The sequence below is a fragment of the Elephas maximus genome, chromosome 6, assembly GCF_024166365.1.
Source record: "Elephas maximus indicus isolate mEleMax1 chromosome 6, mEleMax1 primary haplotype, whole genome shotgun sequence".
Classification (NCBI taxonomy): domain Eukaryota; kingdom Metazoa; phylum Chordata; class Mammalia; order Proboscidea; family Elephantidae; genus Elephas; species Elephas maximus.
Genome location: NC_064824.1, coordinates 105,167,112 through 105,190,049, shown reverse-complemented (window position 1 = coordinate 105,190,049; position 22,938 = coordinate 105,167,112). Strand labels below are relative to the sequence as shown.

Here is a 22,938-nt window from a genome sequence, read left to right as displayed (position 1 = left end):
ACACTCAGAGCCCTAGATACATAAATAAATTAAACACACAAATACAAAACACTCTTTATACAATATAGTCCACATACCATATAACTTAAGAAATTATAATATCTATGCAAGATACTGAACAAGGACAAGATCAATATTCATTTTTTTTTTTTTTTTTTTTACTATTAGGAGAATTTAATGTATTCTTGAATACATAAAAACAGCCAGTTGTTTAATCTGCAGGTTAAGCCAAAATGTATTTAGACAAAGGGGCACATCTTTTATCCTCCCAAATTCTGAAAGTAATGAATTTCCAATTTAATTTAAATTATAATTTTTATAATTTCAAGTTTTCGTCTAAAATAATATTGACTATAAAAATTTAGCAAACATTTCCAAACTGTTAAAACAACATCATCAGTATTGTGTCATACTTTTATACTTTCAATAATATAAAGCTTAAATATAAACCTTTTTTTTAAAAAACGGCACTTAGAAGTTCTCAATCTAAAAAGTATGGCAGAATTTTTTAATTTAAATTTTTGATCACTTGAATTACAACAATTATCTTCTCTGCATGATATAATAACAATAGATCTTATACATCATATGTACATCGATTATATGTTCTCTTGTTTTTAAAAACCCAGAGGCACCTTGGGAGAAAGGCCTGGTGATCTAATTCCAAAAAACCACCCATTGGAAATCCTACGGAGTACATTTCTACTCTGACACACATGGGGTCACCATGAGTCGGAATGGGCTTGATGGCAAATGATGTGGTTTTTGCTTTCAAACTTATACTAAAAGCATGTAGAATGTCAATTAATAATACTTAAGGGAATTATGTGTCTATTTCATAAGGAAAAAAGACACCAATACCCACAAATTCAATACATTTTATATATTAGTTATTTGTTTACTTCCTAACCAGTCGAGAAGGCAAAAAAAAAAAAAAAAAAAACCAGTCGAGAAGTTTTCTTCCAAAATTAAAATTGGAAGATTATTTTGAACTAGTGGTCCACAGTGATATTTTAAAAAGGAAATTAAAATCTTTGTAATGAGGAGAAAGGTTGAAGAAGACATCACATATGTTGCTTTGCCAGTAAAAATACAAACATTGGCCCATTTTTTTTTTAACATAATTACTGTTTAAATTTAGAAATAAGTAAATTATAACATAACACTATCATAACAAACCCACATGTTAAATAAATGGCTCCTGAAATAAAGCATGTAGAAACCAACTGTTATACCATATTTTGTCAATTTTAAGATAACATATTTTTACATCTCTGAAACCATGATACATCTTACCATTGATCCTAGTTTCAATAAAATACGGTAGTTGTACGATACAGTTTAAACTCATGCCTCCTCCTAACACTAATGGTTGAAAGGGGTCCAGGATCTTAACAGGCAATTAGATGCATGGATAACAGCTCAATCAGTGTCCCTGAATAAAGGATCTAAATATATTCTGAGTACTCCAGACTTGAACTGCCTATTTTAATACCTTTTATTTGAACTATTAAAATCAGCTAGCAAGTTAAAGGAAAACCAAACTAATGTAAAAATACATTCTTTTTCACTTGTAAAATGGGCCTCACTTACATTACCCATTCTGTTCACTCTTTTGAAATATTAAGACATAAATAATTTATTAATAACAATTAATGGCCTGCCCAAAAATATTACCAAAACCACTAATTTCAGTCCAAGCTATTAAGAAATGTTATGGTAATGCCTAAAATATTTTTAAGACATAAGGCCACAAAATAACCTGGGTTTTTATATCAAACCACCGATTCTTCATGCAGAGAAGAATAAAGGTAGCAGAAAATAATGACCACACTGGCAAGCTCATTTTGCTCTTAAAATGTAACAACGCAAAAGAAAAACCTGCAGAGATCGTATGTGCGCGTGTGTCCAAACGCTTAAAGGTCAAGGAATCTCATTCTATAGAATTTAAAGGAAAAATAAGTTATCTTTTGTTTATGATCACTTAAGTCTACCTTGGAGCCCTGGTGGCACAGTAGTTAAGAACTCAGCTACTAACCAAAAGGTCAGGAGTTCAAATCCACCATCTGCTCCTTAGAAACCCTATGGGGCAGTCCTACTCTGTCCTATAGGGTCAGCATGAGTTGGAATTGACTCGGCAGCGATAGGTTTTTGGTAAGTCAACCCCAGTCAAAGTTGAGGTAATTTATTATAGTTATTTCCTTTTGATTATCCAGTAAGATTACTATATCGACAATGCCACTTTGAAACACATAGGACGTAGGTATATACTCATTTGTTCCAATTTTTAAAAAGTAAAGATAGCATTTAATAAGTTTGCTAAGCACATTCTCTAAATGTTATAACCTGCCGGCAGGAGAGGTGCACTCATAAAAAATAAATAAGAAGGGCATGAGTTAAGAGACAAAATTTTATATACTGTACTGGGTGGGTACTAAATTATATCATGATATAAATTAAGATGAAGCTCTTCTACTGAAAATGGACAAAGGGTGCTTCTGAGACTTAGAAAAGAAATAGGACCCTAAGCACTGATTTCAAATGAATATAAAAGTTCTGAAAAATAATATCTATAGCAAAATAGCTCAAGGTTAGTTTTCCCACCAAAGTCAGGAAAGCTATGTGCACTAGGTACCAAATATATCTCCGCTGAAGTACTGACTCCTCAACTAGTTGTAACACAAAAACTTCTAGTTTACCTTATTACCGCTCAATCTGTTTGACAGCCGAGTCTTGACTCTATCAGATTGTGGTATCTGAGAAGATAAACTTCGCAAATCATACACTTTCACGGGTTCAGAAGGCTGTTTTTGTGTCCTAAGGCGATTTTTATTACGATTCATCTTCCTTCCTGCAACACGGGAAGGATCCTGCACAGGCTGCTTTGGAGCAGACCTCGCCATAGCTCCGAACTGCTCTTCAGCGCCAGCTGATGGCACTGAGTTCGAAAGTATTTGGTCTGGTCTCTTCACCTTCTTTTGCCTTCTGACTTCAGATTTTTTCTTCTGCAGATTCATTCCAATAGAAATGTTCTTGGATTGATATCGATGACGTAAAAAAGCCGAGTATTTTGGAATATACTTTCTAATTATATCACCTGGTTTAGTCCTACTCCAAATCGGTTGTTTTTCTGAAGTTATTCTGTCTTTTTGCTGAAGAACAATTGGCTTATCATTAGCTGTCACCTTCCTTCTCCACATTTTTTTACTTTTACTTTCTAAAAACTCATTTCTGCCTGATTTTGCAGAGACTTGGGCAGCATCAGGATTTAAAAGAGTTAAGTGGAAATTACTTTCCTTTGGTACATCACTAGAATTCAAAATCTCTGATCCCTCTAGAAACACAGAAGACCCACTGGCCTCCTGATGCGACTTTAACTCATATCCATATCTTACGGGAACAGCCGTAAAAGATGCTGAAGCGGAGCTTTGTATGTAAGCATCATTTTCCTGTGCGCGGCAGTCTGGGTCGCTCCTGTTGAAATGAATTTTCACCCAGTTATCACTGTCAGATTCTGGTACTACTGTGTTAGGAGGATCAATTACAGTTTGCTTAGTCAACGGGTCATAATACCTAATAGAACTCTGCTTATACTTGTACTGTATATTATCCCAACTATTTTGCCCCATTTCAGAGAAACTGAGGGATTCATCTTCCTTCGGTTTAGTATTTGGAGAAGAAAGAACATAGACTAAGGCATTGGGTTGCAAAGGTTTCAAGACTTCAGTACGTGATTCAGGAAATTCAATTGTTCCCATTTCTTTTGTTGTTATTTTGTCGTTCTGTAAACGTAAACGCTTCCTTTTTGGTGCGTCTTCTTCTTGTCTAATTATTTCTCTTTTCATCACTGGGTAACTATTAAAATTGGTTTGAGTTCCATGGCTGACTTTCACAGTCTGGCATCGAGGAGCCATGTGCCATTTTTGTTTATAAGGCCTCTTTGCTTTAGAATGAAGGCATGGTTTATCTAAGGCCATCGAAAAGTCATCAATATCCAAAACATCACCTTCAATATCGTCACAATCTGATAGCACTTGAACTGATGTAGTTTTCTGGTTAAGGTCAGCCCAGGTAACTTTTTTTCCTTCATTTGAAGTATTTTTTTTAATTGTCCTGGTCTCACAGTCATCATCAAAGTAACAGTGGAAACGACCTTCCTTGAATTCCTTCACAAGAGCATTTATTTTTACATCATCTTCTCTCATTATTTGAGACCATGTTTTCCCTACAAATGAGGGAGGGACGTGAGGCAAGTCTTCAAGAACTGGTTCATCAAAATTATCTTCTGCGATCCTCTTTGTTTTCTCCAGGTTGCTTAGAGGATTAACCATGGAAACAGAGCTTGAATAGGTGTCATGGTTATCTTTCAGGTCAAAGGATATCGTCTCAAATAGGTCTATTTTATTAACAGCTTCGTTAGGCTGGTCACTGTCGCACTGAAGAGAAGGATCACATTGTAAATTCATCTCAGGATCATAAGGTTCACAGCTTATACTTTCTAGATCTGTATGTTTTAACTTCAAAGAGTTTTCTTTATCAGCCATTTCATAGATCACTGACTCAGGGGAAGAATCATAATCCGTTGCAGAAGTACTAGATTCACAGCTCTGATTTTTCAGGCCAGCATCTCCCAGGTTCTTTTGAAGATTGACTTTTTTGGTAGCTTTTTGTACTTGATCAGTCACTGACTGAGAAGAGTTTTCCCAGTTGAATTTTCTTTTAGGACCCCTGGATCCACAACTCTTATCTTCTGAGCCAATATATTTCTTCATTTTTTTATAAGGCCTTTGAGAGTGGTAACTCATGGACTGATGTGAAACATTAGCATTAAACTCTATCTCAGAACCACAAGGATCACAGCTCAAATCTTCCAGAATAATATAGTCTCCTTTCTGGTTTACTAATTTGAAAATCTCTTTGGATTGGTTTGTCACTGATTGAGGAGAACCTTCACAAACGTATCTCATTTCAGAATCACAAGAAGAGTCACAACTCTCATCTTCTACACCAATACAATCTTCATTTATACAGTTTGTTTCTTTGACAGTCATTTGAGGCTGGTCAGTCACTGACTGAAAAGGGGTATCAGAATCAGAAATTATTTCACAATCACTATCACTGGTCACCAGGTTCAAATATACCACCTCATGAAGATTTGTTTCTTTGACTGACCCTTGAGATGGGTTAACTACTATTTGAAGAGGGACATCAGAAACACAAATCATTTCAGAATCACTAGGTTCACTGGTCTTTTCTTCCATGCCAAGATGCTTTTCTTTCTGAAAATCAGTTTCTTTGCAAGCCACCTGAGGTTGGTCAACATCTATCTGAAAATGAACACCAGAATCAAATTTTATTTCAGAAGCAATGGATTTATAGTTCTTATTTTCTAGGTCATTATGATCCTTCTTTTGAAAGCTGATTTCTTTGACAGCTACAGGAGACTGATCACCCACGAACTGAATGGAAACATCAGAATTGTAAGTCACTTCAAAATCACCTAGTTTATAGCTCTTATCTTCCAGATAAATACGGTCTTCCTTCCAAAGACTTGTTTCTTTAACAGCTTTCTGAAGCTGGTCATCCACTGGCTGAATAGGATTATCAGAATCAAAACTTATTTCAGGACCACAAGCATCATTGCTTTTATCTTCCAAATTGGCGTGTTCCTGTTCCAAAATGTGTAGCTGTTCAACAACTGGCTGAATAGGGACATTTGAAGAACGAATTACTCCAGAACCATTGAGTTCATAGCCTTTATTATCCAGATAAACATTTTCCTCCCTCAGATTTCTTTCTTTAACAGCCTCTTGAATTTCATCAGCCACAGAATGAAGAGGTTTGTCAGAACCACAAGTTATTTTAGAACCACTAGGCTTGACAATCTTATCTTCCAAGTCAACATGCTTCTTCCAAAGGTTGACCTCCTTAAGTACTTCTTCAGTTTGACCAGCCGCTGACGGAAGAACATCAGAATCATACGCGATTTCATAACTCCCAGATTCACGCCTCTTATCTTCCGTATTAACTTCTTCATCCTCCCAAAGACTTATTTCTTTAACAGCTTTCTGAAGCTGGTCAGCCACTGACTGAAGAGGGTCATCAGAATCAAAACTTATTTCAGAACCACAAGACTGATCGTGCTTATCTTCTAGTTCAATATGCTCCTGCTCCAAAATAGTTATTTGAGGTTGATCAATTATTGACTGAAGCAAGAAATCAGAATCTAAACTCATTTCAGAACCACTACTTTGGCTGTCCTTATCTTCCAGGTAAACATGATCTTCCTTCTCAAGGTTTGTTTGTTTAACAACTACTTCAGGTTGATCAGCGGCAGCCTGAGGAGAAACATCAGAATTGTGTATTAATTTAGAACCATTAGGTTCATCAATCTTATTTCCCAGGCCAATATGCTCTTCCTTCCATAAGTTTATTTTTTTAATAGCCTCCTGGATTTGTTCAGCCAATGCCTGAAGAGGGTAATGAGAATCAAAACTTATTTTTGAACCACTAGATTCACTGTTCTTATTCTCCAGATCAACACACTTTTCCTTCAAAAGAGTTAGGTGAGGTCGGTCAGTCATGAAATGAAAAGGGGCATCAACACCCAAACTTATTCCAAAACCTCTAGATTCAGTACTTTCATCTTCTGGGTCAACACGATCCTCTACAAGTTTTTGAGTCCGTGACCGAAGAGAGACATCAGAATCCAAAGCTATTTCAGAACGACTACAATCATCACTCTTATTTTCTAGAGCAACACGCTCTTCTTTCTGAATGTTCGTTTTTTTAATACATGTTTGAGGTTCAGTCACTAAATAATGGGGGATATCAGAATCCAAAATCAGTTCAGAACCACTACATTCAGCACTTTTACCTTCCAAGTCAGCATGCTTTTCGTTTTGAAGGTGTGTTTTTTCAACCACTACTTCAGGTTGGCAAATCACTGATTTAACGGGCATACCAGAATCCAACTTTGTGTCAGCAAGAGTAAAATCATTACTTTTGTTTCCCAAACGTACATGTTCTTCTTTCTGATGGTTTATATCTTTAACAGCTATGTCAGTATGATCAGTTATTAAATGAAGAGGAATATCAGATTTCCAACTGATTTCAGAAACACGAAATTCACGGCCCTTAGTTTCTAAGTGTACATGCTCTTCTTTCTGAAGGTTTACTTCTTTATCAGCTATGACAGAATGATCAATCGCTAAGTGAAGAGGGATATCAGATTCCAAACTCATTTCAGAAACAGTAGGTCTGTTACCCTTAGTTTCTAAGTATGCTTGTGCATTTTTTTCAAGGTTTCGTTCATCAACAGAAACTTCAGAACAGTCAGTCACTGAATAAAAAGTGTCATCATAATCCGAGCTTAATTCCAAACCTCTGGGTTCATTTCCTTTATTTTCTAAGTTTAGCTGCTCTTCTTTTTGAAGATTAAGCTTTTTAATAGCTACATTAGTAGGATTAGTCACTGAATGAAGAGGGATACCAGAATCCAAACTTATTTCAGAACCAGTGGATTCATCACTCTTCCTTTCTAAATGGACATGCTCTTCTTCCTGAATGGTTCTTTCTTTAACAGCTACTTCAGATTGTTCAGTATCTGAATGAACGGGTATATCAGAATCAAAAGTTATGTCAGAAACACACGATGCATTACTTTTATTTTCCAGATCAACATATTCCTCCTCATAAACAGTTACCTGAGGCTGGTCAACTACTGACTGAAGAGAAATATCTGATTCAAAAGTTATATCAGAACTATTTGACTCAAAGTTCTTATCTTGCAGCTTAATGTGATCTTTTATTTCTTCAAAATCTAGCCGAGACTGCTCAGTAACAGCGAGAAGGGGATCAGAATCAAAAGTCAACTCAGAGCTGGAGCAGTCATAGCTTTTAATTTCCATGTCAACATTTAGCTCTTTCAAATTTATTTCATCCAGAGCCCCTTGACGTTGATCGTTAGATGACCAACAAAGAGAAGCCTCAGAATCAAAACTTAGATCAGAAATGCTAGGTTCATCACTCTTTTTCTCCAGGTCAGTATCTAACTCCTGAGGCTTTACCTCTTTAACTGTTACTTCAGATTGGTCAGCCATTATTTGAGTGTCACCATGGAAACTCATTTTAGGACCATGATATTCACAGTTCTTATCCACAAGATCAGCATTCTTCTCTCTCAGAATGTTTATCTCCTCAACAGCCCTCTTAGATTCATCAGTTACTATCTGAAGAGAGCCATCACAATCAAGACATGCTTTAACACCACTGGGCTTACAGTTCTTATCTTCCAGATCAACATGCCTCTCCTTTAGGTTTCCTCCCTCCACAGCCAGTTGACAATGATCTACTACTGACTGAGGAGAAAACTCACAATCAAAACTTGTTTCAGAACAACTTGATTCATAGTTCTTATCGACCAAGCCAATGTGAACCTTCTTCTGAAGTTTTATTTCTTTGACAGCCGATGGGAGCCGGTCGACCACTGCTTCAAGTGGGAAAGCAGAATCAGCACTTGTTTCAGAACTACTAGATCCATAGTTCTTATCAACCAAGCCAGTGTGCATTTCCATGGGAAGGTTTCTATCTTTTACAGACTGCTGGGGGTGGACAATAATTGGCTGAAGTGAGGTATCACAGTGAAAATCAATTTCAGAACTACCAGATTCATAGCTTTGGTCAACCAGACTAATATTCACAGACTTCTGAAGGCTTGTTTCTTTAACGGTCACTTGAGGTTGGCTGGTAATGAACTGAAGGGAACCATCACTATCAGAACTTACTTCAGAAGCACAAGATTTATTATTCTTATACTGCAGATCAGCATGTTCTTCCACTGGAAGGTTTATTTCTTTGGCAGTCACTTCAGACTGGTCAGTCAGCGAAAGAAAAGAGGAACTGCAATTAAAACTCATTTCAAAACCTCTGGATTCACAGTTCTTGTCTCCTGGGTCAACTTGTTCCTCCTTCCAAGGATTTAAATCTTGTACAGCCTCTTGGGGTTGATCAGACACGGAGTGAAGAGACCTACAATCAAACTTCATTTCGGAGCACACCGAGCTCTTCTGTTCCAAAACGCTTGACTTGTTAAAAAACATATGCTTTTCTTCTTGGGTATGATCCATATTAGAAAATAATTCTTCATGGTTCTTTGGAATGGCATCTTCAGAGATTCCTTTGTTAGAAGATATGTTAATTTTATCCAGGTTTGCTGCTGAGTTTACTGCTAATTTAGAGAGAGATTCTGATCTTAAGGGGCCCTCGGTATCCATAAATTCATGAAATTTAAAGCCTGCTGACAAAGTTTTACCCTGAGGATTTACACCTTCCTGTAAAATCAATTTACCTGAATTTATGGATAAAGATTTTGTAGTTGATTCTTTAGGTTCCGGATACGAAACTGAAGAAGTTTCTACATGGGATGATAGTACAGGATTGCTAAAGCTGTTGCCTGGTTTTTCAAGGTATCTGTCAACTTTGTTTGGGTCATATTTGTTACCCGAATCCAAATGGGCTACTACTGGTAACCTCGTAGCATTAGATATAACTGGTCTATGATAAGAACTTTCAGATAAACGACTAGCAGGAGGAGCACTGGAAATCACTGGGGGACGTATTACGTTTTGTCCATTATTTGTAGCTTGATCAACATCTACCGGATTAAATTCTTGCATATTGCTCCCAATCTTATGAACAAACTTCAAGGTATACTGTTGTCCCTTCTCCAGTTTTTGAATAACCGATGGTCGAATTGAAATATCCTTTATATATTCCTGAGATTTGCTAGGTCTAGAAAATAACTCTTCGAAACTCTTGGTGGGTACATCTCCCCTGACTCCAGCAGTGTTCTTAACCATTTCTTCAGGAACGAAATCATCAAAAAGGGCCACTTCAGGTGACACAGTATTCTTAAGATGTCTCTCATGGTGCATTGACCTAAAAATCAAGGGGAAAAAAATTCATAAAGATATTCTAATATACATTTAAAATGTTAAAATAAAGGCACAGTAATTTTTTTTCTTTCCATTCCACGTCATCCCTAGAGGATAAAGAATCAGGGCAATCATACCAGACTGTATACTTACATACTTCAGAGAGGCAATCAGTGCAGAAGATGGAGGTAGCTGCACCAATTTTAAAACTTAATAATGGAAATGGCTCCTAAACATGAGAAAAATGCAAATAAAACCAAATGTTTTTCAGTTATCAGAATAGTAAGTATCAAAATATTTGACACAAGTCACTTAACCACTCTATGACTCAGTCTCCTTCTCTGAAAAGCACCGAAAAAACAAACCAAACCTACTGCCGCCAGGTCGATTCCAACTTATGGCAACCCTACAGGATAGTGTAAAACTGCCCCATAGGGTTTACAAAGAATGCGTGGTGGATTAGATCTGCTGACCTTTTGGTTAGCACCCAAACCCTTAACCACTAGGCCAACAGTATTTTCCCTCCTGAGACCGTTTTGAGGAACAAATTAATTGCAATATGTAAACTTTTTAAAAAGCCTGGCTCGTAATATGAATTCACAAATGTTAACTATTATTATTATAACACACTGTATTGGCAAGGCTGTAAGGACACTGGCATCTTACTACATCGCTTGTAGAAGTGCAGATTAATCTCTATAAAAAGCCATTTCTCAGTATCTTAAAGTGAAAAATGTACATACCTTCTGACCTAATAATTCTATTCTTGGTTTCTTTGTGTGCTTAATGAGGTATATACAAGAATATTCACTGCTACGCTTTTTTTTTTTTTTAACTCACAAATGACTGGAATCAACCTTAATGCTCATCAATTAGGTAAAGGTTAAATAATTTACGGTACTTAATGGAATACAGTATGAGCCCTGGTGGCACAACGATTAAGTGCTAGGCTGAGAACCAAAAGGTTGGTGGTTCAAACCCACCTAGCAGCTCCTTGGGAGAAAGATCTGGCGATCTGCTCCCATGAAGAGTACAGCCAAGAAAACTCTATGGGGCAGTTCTGCCCTGTCACATGTGGTCGCTGTTGAGTCAAAGTCGACTCGATGGCAGCGAACAACAACAAAAACAATGGAATACAATGTAGGTTTTCATAATAATAAAGCAACTCTACATGTACTTTTAATAAAGATCAGTTACTATAAAATACTGTTAGTGAAAAAAAGCATAGGTCCCTAGGTGGCACAGTTTGTGCCTGACTACTAACTTAGTGGTTGGTGGTTCAAATCTACCCAGTGCTTCTGCTGAAGAAAGGACTGGCAATCTACTTTTGTACTGTAAAGATTACCACCAAGAAGACCCTATGGACAGTTCTACACATGGGGCTGCCATGAATTGAAACTGACTTGATGTCAACGGATTTGGTTTTTTGTGATTTTTATAGTGAAAAAAACAAGTGTCTATAGAATGCTCCCATATATATGTACACTAGAGGAGCAAAGACCATATACTTGGAATATCTGCAGGACACACGAGAAACTGGTCACACTGGCTGCCTCCAGGTGACTAGGGTGGCTGGGGCAGGAATATGAGAAAGACTTACTTTTGAATGTGCCTTCTGAACTATGTCTATACATATATATTTCCCATTCAAATTTTTAAATTAAATTATTTTTAAAAGATCTAAAATATTCATGTCTAAAATCAGCCTATGAATCTCTCCTACCAGCATGAAGACAATGTACGGGCTCCAAAGCACTTCAGGATTTGCTCTTTCATATAAATATAACCAGTTGACTTGATGATACTGACATGTCATGAATGCTTAATTAAAAAGAAGCAAAAATTCAGTCATGTAACAATCACCTACTAAGGACATACTACCATGTGAAAGATCCCATGATAGGCACTGAGGCAAATTCAAAGAAAGATGTTAACATCTTACATTAGTATGACACACTTGTTACAATTACTGAACCAATATCAATACATCATTATTAACTGAAGTCCATAGTTTATTCAGATTTCCTTAAGTTTCACCTAACATCTTTTTCTGTTCCTGGGTCCCAGCTACCAACAAAAGCCAACCTGTTGCCATTTTTGATTCTGACTCACAGCAACCCTGAAGGAGAGAGTAGAACTGCCCCGTAGGGTTTCCAAGAAACACCTGGAGGGTTTGAACTGCCAACTTTTTGGTTAGCAGCCGTGCTCTTAATCACTATGCCACCACGGTTTCCAGGGTCCCAGTCAGGATACCATATTAAAAAAAAAACAAAAACCATATTAAGTCTTACAAAAAGGGGAAACTGGGTGAGAGTATATATCGGAACTCTCTGTATTATCGTCTCGATTTTCTGTAAATCTAAAACTGTTCTTAGAAAATAAAATCTATTAAAAACAATAAATAAATTAAAAACAAAAAAAGAAAGTAACTCCTAAAAATACTTTTATTAAGTATTTTTCAACTTGTGAGATGCCACAGTTGTCTAAGATAACAGGCACATACGAACTGGCCACATGCAATTGCTTTACTTTTAACAGGTCATAAATATTGCTGCTACTTTCCTTTCCATCTAAGTTTATTATCTTAATTTAGAATTTGAAAAGAGAAAAGTTAACCCTGACATGAAAATATACTACCATGTGGGGCAAAAAAATTCCATAAGTCTTCATACTTCTGAACTCTAGTCAGTGAAATTGCAGTGCAGTAATTACCCTAGTTTTCAGAGCCTAGGTTATCTTCATTTGCCTTAAAAAATATCACAACATTCTCAAAACAAAACTAATTTTGTAATATTTGACTAAGAAAGGAAAGAAAGAAAGGAAAGCAATCGCAAGACCAAACAATTTGGCAAAACCCCAAAAAAGGTTAGGAATCACCATCTCGATGCTTTGATTTATATCTATATTTGTATATGCACATGTTTAAGATTAACAACTAAGTAACAATCCACATTCCTAGACATTTGTAATTAACTTTATAAGAAAAAAAAAAAACCTTCAAAAATCTAACCATTACAGGTTAAAAACCACTGTTTTATTTAACTCTTGGGTTAAACAGGAATTTAATAAAAATGATACATGAGTAAATAAAACAATTATATATTAAAACCTATGAGATGTGGTGTCAAAGGACACTTAGCACACTTAAATACTTGCATTTAAAAAAAAGAATGCATAGATACAAATTAACTAAGTGAACCCCCAACTCAAGATAGAAAAATAACAACCAAATCCTCCCTCCCAAAAAAGTAAACAAACTGATAAAGAGAAAAAAGAAAAAAAAAAAATGAAGAGGGAAAAAAACCAAAGCAAGAGCTGATCTTTGCAAAAACCAAAATAATAGAAAACCCTACAATGTCTAGACAAGTGGAAAGAGTGAAGAAACAAAAATAAAACAAACTCTGTAATTTAGAAAGCATATAAATACAATTAAATCATGTGGCATTGGCATGGGATTAAAAATTTTCAAGGTAAAAGAATGGTATTCGAAACAGGTATATATGTCCAAACCAAACCAAATCCAGTGCCGTCGAGTTGATTCCAACTCATAGCGACCCTATAGGACAGAGCAGAACTGTCCCATAGAGTTTCCAAGGAGTGCCTGGTGGATCTGAACTGCTGACCCTTTGGTTAGCAGCTGTAGCACTTAACCACAATGCCACCAGGGTTTCTGGTATATATGTACATATACAAAAATACAGGAATCTACTTTGCTACAGATAGCATTTTATACCAATGAGGGCAATTATATAGCCTTTTATAAAAAATAATAATAATAAGTAAAAGTCCTGCCTAACACACTTACAAAAACAAATTCAGTGAAATAAAAAATATTTAAAAGAAGAAACAAGGACATGAAGAAAAGGACATGAAAGAAGCCATAAAGGAAAAGTTTCCTTAGATCCAATGATGTCAGAATGCTTTATTTCTGCATGGCAAAAGGCGCCATAAACAGTTGAAAGACATATGGCCACTTGTGAAAAAATATTTGAAATTTATTTAAAATACAAAGGACTATTATCCATATGGAGCCCCAGTGGTGCAGTGGTTAAGAGCTATGGCTGCAAGCCAAAAGGTAAGCAGTTCAAATCCACCAGCTGCTCTATGGAAACCCTAGCGGGCAGTCCTGCTCTGTGCTATGGGGTTGCTAAGAGTCAGACTTGCTGGCAATGGGTTTATTATCCATATATAAATATCACTTATGAATCCAAAATACACAAATAATTCAGTAGAAAAATGGGAAGAGTATATGAACAAACAATTCATAGGATAGATGGACGGACAATAAATAAAGAGAAGCTTAATTTACTTATAAGTAAAGGCTACTTTTTACTTAAAAGATACCCTTTTTTGGCCTATTATATTGGAAGGAAAAAAGAAATTGGTAATTCCAGTGTTGGCAACAATGACATGAAATGTGCATTCTCATATACTATTGCCGTGAGTATTAACTAGTATGTATAGCCTTCTAGGAAGTGTCTATGAAGAATTAAAAATGTCCAAATACAATCTGAGTAACAAAATAATCATAATAATGATTAAAATTAAATAAATAAATATCCATGAGTCTATAACGATAGAAATAAATAAATGAGAGAACAAAGAAAACTCTTTTTTCTGGTACAATTCTGATTAAAACATTTAATAACTTACAGAGAAGAATCATTAATGTATGCTGAAACAAGGGGATGAAAATATGATGAAAAGCAGAATATTTACATAGTCTCAAAGTACTTCCCCACAAGATACTTATAAATTATAAATGGAAAAATAGTAACTTTACAGTGGAGCAATGTAACAGATAGCACCACCTTAATCAAGTGACTCAGGTTAACATGGCAATAAAACATAATAACATCATGTGCTATATCATGTAATACACTCAGGGCACAATATCAGTTTTGAGGTATTCTTGCTCAAAATTCATAGCTTAACTTTAATGATGAGAAACCATCAAGCATACCTAAATTTAGGGATATCCTACAAAATAACTGGCCTATACTCTTTAAAAGTATTAAGGTCTTGAAAACAAAGGAAGACTAAGGAATTGTTCAAGATTAAAGACAAAGGAGATGCGACAACTAAATACAATGTGTGATTCTGGATTGAGTCCTGGTCAAAAAAGCATTGTTTGTATGACTGATAAACTGCAAATTTATTTTGATCAAGATAGACTAATTCTACCTTTCCACCACCTAAAAAACCACAAATTTTTTCTCTAATTTTTCCCACTAAAACTCTTCACCATTTGCTAAATTCTGGGTTGGTGACTTGCAAAGGAGAGTTCATCCCTTTTTCTGATCTAGGAGCCCTGGTGGCACAGTGGTGAAGCAGCTCGGCTGCTAACCAGAAGAGCAGTGGTTTGAACCCACCAGTGGCTCCATGGGAGAAAGGTCTGGCAGTCTACTTCCATGAAGATTTACAGCCTTGCAAACCTTTTGGGGCGGCTCTGCTCTGTCCTATAGGGTCATTACGAGTCGGAAGCGACTGGACAGCAGTGGGTTTGGTTTTAGGTTGGTGGTGCTGATCTCAGCTAATTGTGCACAGACATGCTAATCATCTGTTTCGCCTTACTTGTACGGGTGTGGCTGCAAACTCACAAGAATATTTAATATGATTTTCCATCAATGTTTTCCCTTAACGTAGGGCCTTAAATGTTGTCAAATATTTCTTTTTATTAAAACAACCAAAACAAACTGATACAAGAGAAAGCTATTGAGATATTGACAGATTATAAGAAGACCAATTCTATTTGATGACTCTTCTATTCAGAGCTAACAAGAACATGGAATTGACTTAGTTTTTACTTTGATCACACTCTGCTATTATACTAGCTTTTCTGTTACTAATCTTTTAAAAGCTATTTTTACTCCTCCCTTTGTCCCCTGCTTAATCCCATGACATACTCATAACATCAAAAAACCAAACCAAATCCATTGCCATCAAGTCGATTCCAACTCATAGCAACCCTATAAAGACAGAGCAGAACTGGTCCATAGCGGTTCCAAGGAGCACCTGGAGGATTCAAACTGCCAACCTTTTAGTTAACAGCTGAACTCTTAACCACTGCGCCACCAGGGTTTCTTACAAAGGATCTAAATGATATGTAACCATTTACTGGCCTAAGATTTTTGTTTAGGAAAATGCATAGTGTAGGACACATGCTTCGTAGTGAAATTCCTTATTTAAGCTAAAAACATAATTGCAATAGAAAGTTAACACATGACATTTCACGTCAACTACATTTCTTGATGCAAAGATTCGCTTTAAAAAGTCCTGGAACACAACCAACCAGTGTAACATATAACTATGAAATAATATTCCTCCTCTCGGCTACTTTACCTGCTTTCTTGATACTGATATGGGTGGTGCCGCAGTACATCCTGCAAAAAACGCTCCATCAGACTACTGCTACCCATCCTTTTCTCTGTGGCCATGTTTCTGTGATGGGCACTGAACATATGCTATAAAGAAAAACAAAGTGAATGTTATTAAGTTGGTAATCTTAGTAGTGAGAGTGTCACAGGCCGGATTCATTTATGTACTGCTGGAAGAAGTATAAATTGGTACGCCCTTTTATACAGTAATGCTGAAATATGCATCTGAAAACAAACAAAACAACAAACTCATTGCCGTAGAGTCAATTCCAACTCATAGCAACCCTATAGGGCAGAGCAGAACTGCCTCATAGGGTTTCCAAGAAGCAAGTGATGGATTCGAACTGCCAACCTTGTGGTTACTATAGCTGTTAACCACTGTGCCACCAGGGCTCCAAAAACCATGAAAATATCTCTAAATCTACCCTAAGGAAATCATCTTAAATGTGGATAATTTATACAAAAATGATGCTTATTACAACATGAAAACAAAAAACTAAATCTCACCTGTGTTGAACAGTAAAATTCTTAAATTATACTATGCCATGGGATGTAATACTATTACCACAATAAAACTCTTTAAAAGATGTAATACTATGCAGCCATTTAAAATGAGACGATTGTGAGGATGGCGCAGGACCTCACAGTGTTTCCTTCTATTGTACATAGGGTCGCTATGAGTTGAAACTGACTCGACAGAACCTAACAACAAAACGAGACAAATAATTTTTAAATAACCTGGAAAAATGTGATATATTAAGAGAAAAATGGGGTGCAAAAAATCACATGTACAGTTTTATCTCAAACTACAGTTTAAAAATGTACAAATAAATGGTAAAAAATATAAAAACATCTTAAAAGCACTTACATTTGAATGGTATAATTATGGGTGATTTTTTCTTCATAAGAGAATTTTTCTTATATATTGTCTTAGTTATCTAGTGCTGCTATATTGCAAGTGGGTGGCTTTAACAAACAGAAGTTTATTTTCTCATAGTACAGGAGGCTACAAATCAAATTCAGGGAGCCGTGGTGGCACAGTGATTAAGAGCGCGAATCCACCAGTTGCTCCCTGGAAACCCTGTTCTATCTGTCCTATAGGGTTGCTATGAGTCAGGATCGACTGGACAGCAATGAATTTGGTTTGGTTTTTGGTTTTGCTCTAGGGGAGGGCTTTCTCTCTCTGCTGGTTCTAGAGCAAAGTCCCTGTCTCCTCTGAGCTTCTGCTCCTGGGCAATTTCCATGTGCTTGACATCTCTCTTGTCCCATCTTCCTTTGCTAGATTGCATTTAATCTCTTTAAATCTCAAAAGAGATTGACTCAAAATACACCCTTCACCCACCACGTGTCTGTCACTTTGTCGTACTGTGGTGGCTTGTGTGTTACTGTGATACAGGAAGCTTTGCCATCGGTATTTCAAGTACCAAAATGGTCACCCTTGGTGGACAGGTTTTAGCAGAGCTTCCAGACTAAGATAGACTAGGAAGAAGGGTCTGGCAGTCTACTTCTGAGAAAACTGACCAGTGAAAACCTTATGAATAGCAACAGAATATTGTCTGACACAGTGCTGGAAGATGAGCCCCTCAGGTTAGAAGGCACTCAAAATACAGCTGGGGAAGAGCTACCTCCTCAAAGTAGAGTCGACCTGAATGTCACGGATAGAGTTAAACTTTCAGGGTCTTCATCTGCTGATGTGGCAAGGCTCAAAATGAGAAGAAACAGCTGCAAACACCTACTAATAATCAGAATGTGGAATGTATGAGGTATGAATCTAGGAAAACTGGAAGTCATCAAAAATGAACTGGAACATATAAACATTGATATCCTAGGCATTGGTGAGCTGAAATGCACTGGTATTGGCCATTCTGAATCAGACAATCATATGATGTACTATGCGGGGAATGACAAACTGAAGAGGAATGGCTTCACACTCATTGTCAAAAAGAACATTTCAAGATCTATCCTGAAGTACAACACTGTCAGGGATAGGATAATATCTATACACTTACAATGAAAACCAGTTAATAGAACTATTATTCAAATTTACATACCAATCGCTAGGCCAAAGATGAAGAAATTGAAGATTTTTACTACCTTCTGCAGTTTGAAATTGATCCAACATGCAATCAAGATGCATTGATAATTACTGGTGATTGGAATGCTAAAATTAAAGAAGGATCTGTAGTTTGAAAATATGGCCTTGGTGACAGAAATGACGTCAGAGATCGCATGACAGAATTTTGCAAGACCAATGACTTCTTCAATGCAAATACCCTTTTTCAACAACATAAACAGTGACTATACATGTGGACCTCACCAGATGTAATATACAGGAATCAAATTGACTACATCTGTGGAAAAAGATGATGGAAAAGCTCGATATCATCAGTCCAAACGAGGCCAGGGGCCAACTGTGGAAGAGACCATCAATTGCTCATATGCAAGTTCAAGCTGAAGAAAATTAGAGCAAGTTCACAACAGCCAAAGTACAACCTTGAGTATATCCTATCTGGATTTAGAGATCATCTCAAGAACAGATTGGTCACACTGAACATTAATGACTGAAGACAAGACGAGTTGTGGAATGACATCAAGGACATCATACATGAAGAAAGCAAGATGTCATTAAAAATACAGGAAAGAAAGAAAAGACCAAAGTGGACATCAGAAGAGACTCTGAAATTTGCTCTTCAATGTAAATTACCTAAAGTGAAAGGAAGAAATGATGAAGAACTAAATAGAAGATTTCAAAGGGTGGCTCCAGAAGACAAAGTATTATAATGATATGTACAAAGTATTATAATGATACGTTCTTCCCAAAAGGGAAGAACACACTCAGCATTTCTCAAGCTGAAAGAACTGAAGAAAAAATTCAAGCCTCGAGTTGCAATACTGAAGGATTCTACAGGGAAAATATTAAACAACGCAGGAACCATCAAAAGAAGACAGAAGGAATACACAGAGTCCCTATATAAAAAAAGAGCCGATCAACATTCAACCATTTCAGGAGGTAGCGTATGATCAAGAACAGATGACAGTGAGGAAGAAGCTCAAGCTGCATTGAAGGCACTAGTGAAAAAAACGCTCCAGGAACTGACGGAAAACCAACTGAGATGTTTCAACAGATGGATGCAGCGCTAGAGGTGCTCATTGGTCTATGTCAAGAAATTTGGAAGACAGCTACCTGGGCCAACCAACTGGAAGAGATCCATATGTGTACCTGTACCAAAGAAAGTGGATCCAACAGAATGAGGCAATTATCAAACAATATCATTAATATCCAAAAACCAAAAAACCAAACCCGTGTGCCACTGAGTCAATTTCGACTCATCATTAATATCACACACAGGTAAAGTTTTGCTGAAGATCATTCAAAAGAGGCTGCAGCAGTACATTGACAGCGAGCTGCCAGAAAATCAAGCTGGATTCAGAAGGGGATATGAAACCAGGGATATCATTGCTGATGCCAGATGGATATTAGCTGAAAGCAGAGGATACCAGAAAGATGTCTACCTGTGTTTTATGGACTATGCAAAGGCATTTGACTGTGTGGATCATAACAAGTGATGGATAACATTGTGAAGAATGGGAATTCCAAACAATTGTGCTCATGAGGAACCTGTACACAAAGAAGCAGTCATTCGAACAGAACAAGGGGATATTGGCTGGTTTAAAGTCAAGAAAGTTGTGCATCAGGGACTTGTGTCTTTTTACCATACTTATTCTGTATGCTGAGCTGAGCAAATAACCTAAGAAGCTGGACGATATGAAGAACGCGGCATCAAGATTGGAGGAAGACTCATGAACAACTTATGATATGCAGATGACATAACTTTGCTTGTTGAAAGTGAAGAAGACTTGAAGCACTTACTGATGAAGATCGAAGACCACAGCCTTCAGTTTGGATTGCACCTCAACATAAAGAAAACAAAAATCCTCACAACTGGACCAATAAGCAACATCATGATAAGCGGAGAAAATACCAAGGTTGCCAAGGATTTGATTTTACTTGTATCCACAATCAACACCCAGGGAAGCAGCAGTAAAAAAGTCAAAAGATACACTGCATTGGGCGAATCTGTTCCAAAAGACCTCACTAAGGTGTTAAAAAGCAAAGATGTCACTTTAAGGACTACGGTGGGCCTGACCCAAGCCATGGTGTTTTCAATTGACTTATATGCATGTGAAAGCTGGACAACGAATAAGAAGGACCTAAGAATTGGCGCCTTTGAATTATGGTGTTGGTGAAGAATATTGAATATACCATGGATTGCCAAAAGAACAAACAAATCTGTCTTGGGAAGAAGTATAGCCAGAATGCTCATTAGAAGCAGGGACAGCAAGACTTCATCTCACATACTTTGTACATGTTATCAGGAGGGATCAGTCCCTGGAAAAGAACATCAGGCTAGGTAAAGTAGAGGGTCACCGAAAAAGAGGAAGACCCTCAATGAGATAGACTGACACAGTGGCTGCAACAACAGACTCAAGCATAACAACGATTGTGAGGACGGCGCAGGCCCGGGGAGTTTTTTCTTCTGTTGTACATAGAGTCTCTATGAGTTGGAAATGACCTGACAGCTCTTAACACAACACACCCTACACTAATCCTGTCTCATTAACATAACAAAGACAATCCATTCCCAAATGGGATGATAACCACAGACATAGAGGTAAGGATTTACAACACATTTTTAGGGAACACAATTCAACCCATAACATATATGTATATACATTCTTGTATTTTTCAATGAACACATATTTTTATAACAACGCTATTAAAAGAGCAACATTTGATGCCTGTATTAAAAGAGGTCAAAGATTAATTCACAAAAGCCATCATTTTCCTCCAAAGATTAAAAATCCTGATTTAAACAGAATATAGGAATACACTACATCTTTCTGTTTTAAAATTCTGTCCATACTTAGGATTCTGCCTTTTTTTTTTTTTTTTTGATTTTGGTAAAGGTGTAACAAAATATTTGCCATTTCAATATTCTCCACATGTACAATTTAGTGAAATTAATTATGTTCAACATCTTGTTCAACCATCACCAGTACTGTTTCTAAGCTTTTTCATTACCCTTACAGAAACTGTGTCCCCTATCCAATGACTGCCCCCATCCCTTCCTCCCACCCCACCGCCCCCCGCCACCAATATACTTTGGTCTCCAAACAATTGCATATTGGCTTTACTACTATCATTTTACATACAGATTAGCAAAAAAGATGGGAAAGAAGTCTAGTATCTATTAAGCACCCATCATGCCAAACACAGTGGTATTCCATTCATGCACACATTGTTGCTAGCTGCCACAGAGTTGATTCCGGCTCATGACAACCCCATGTGTAATACAGCAGAACTGCTCCAAAGGGTTTTTTTGGCTGTAATCTTTACAGAAGCAGATGGCAAAGCCTTTCTTTCACAGCACTGCTGGGTAGGTTTAAACTGACAACCTTGCGTTTAGTAGCCAAGTGCTTAGCCCTTTGCACCACCCAGGGGGTGTCACCCTTTATTTAGTTTTTCTTTTAAATTTCTCTCAATGCTTATAGTTTTCTGTATAAAGATCTTATACATCTTTTTATACTTATTCCTTAGGATTTGATGTTCTTTAATACTGTTGTAAATTACATATTTTTTAAATATATTTTTTAAATCTCATTTTCTGTATAGTATTTGTATATAAAATTATAATTAATTTTTATATTGACCAAAAAGCCTTTTTTTAAAAATAATTTTTATTGTGCTTTAAGTGAAAGTTTACAAATCAAGTCAGTCACATATAAGCTTATATACACCTTACTACATACTCCCACTTTTTCTCCCCCTAACGAGTCAGCCCGCTCTCTCCTTCCATGATGGTTTTGCCAGTTTCTAACACTATCTACCCTCCCATCTCCCCTCCAGACAGGAGATGCCAACACAGTCTCAAGTGTCCACCTGATACAAGTAGCTCACTCTTCATCAGCATCTCTCTCCAACCCATTGTCCAGTCCCTTCTATGTCTGATGAGTTGTCTTCCGGAATGGTTCCTGTCCTGGACCAACAGAAGGTTTGGGGACCATGACCGCAGGGATTCTTCTAGTCTCAGTCAGACCATTAAGTCTGGTCTTTTTATGAGAATTTGGGGTATGCATCCCACTGTTCTCCTGCTCCCTCAGGGGTTCTCTGTTGTGCTCCCTGTCAGGGCAGTCGTCGGTTGTGGCTGGGCACCATCTAGTTCCTCTGGTCTCAGGATGATGTAAGTCTTTAGTTCATGTGGCCCTTTCTATCTCTTGGGCTCATAGTTGTCCTGTGACCTTGGTGTTCTTCATTCTCCTTTGATCCAGGTGGGTTGAGACCAATTGATGCATCTTAGATGGCTGCTTGTTAGCATTTAAGACCCCAGACGCCACACTTCAAAGTAGGATGCAGAATGTTTTCATAGAATTTATTTTGCCAATTGACTTAGAAGTCCCCTTAAGCCATAGTCCCCAAACCCCCGCCCTTGCTCCGCTGACCTTCGAAGCATTCAGTTTATCCTGGAAACTTCTTTGCTCTTGGTCCAATCCAGTTGAGCTGACCTTCCCTGTATTAAGTACTGCCCTTCCCTTCACCTAAAGTAGTTCTTATCTACTAACTAATC

The 22,938-nt window shown here is 37.1% G+C and overlaps 1 protein-coding gene across 3 annotated transcripts in view; it reads right to left on the bottom strand.

Moving 5' to 3' along the window:
* Positions 1–940: 940 nt before the first annotated feature.
* The window catches only part of ZDBF2 (zinc finger DBF-type containing 2), a 38,622-nt gene continuing 16,624 nt past the window's right edge, over positions 941–22,938 (bottom strand). For all 3 annotated transcript variants that reach the window (XM_049887962.1, XM_049887964.1, XM_049887963.1), the window contains exons 5-6: positions 16,278–16,399; positions 941–9,939 (exon numbers count right to left, since the gene is read on the bottom strand). In XM_049887962.1, coding sequence (XP_049743919.1) covers positions 2,691–9,939; positions 16,278–16,399 — 7,371 coding nt within the window. In that variant the 3' untranslated portion in view covers positions 941–2,690. The remainder of the gene's footprint in view (positions 9,940–16,277; positions 16,400–22,938) is intronic.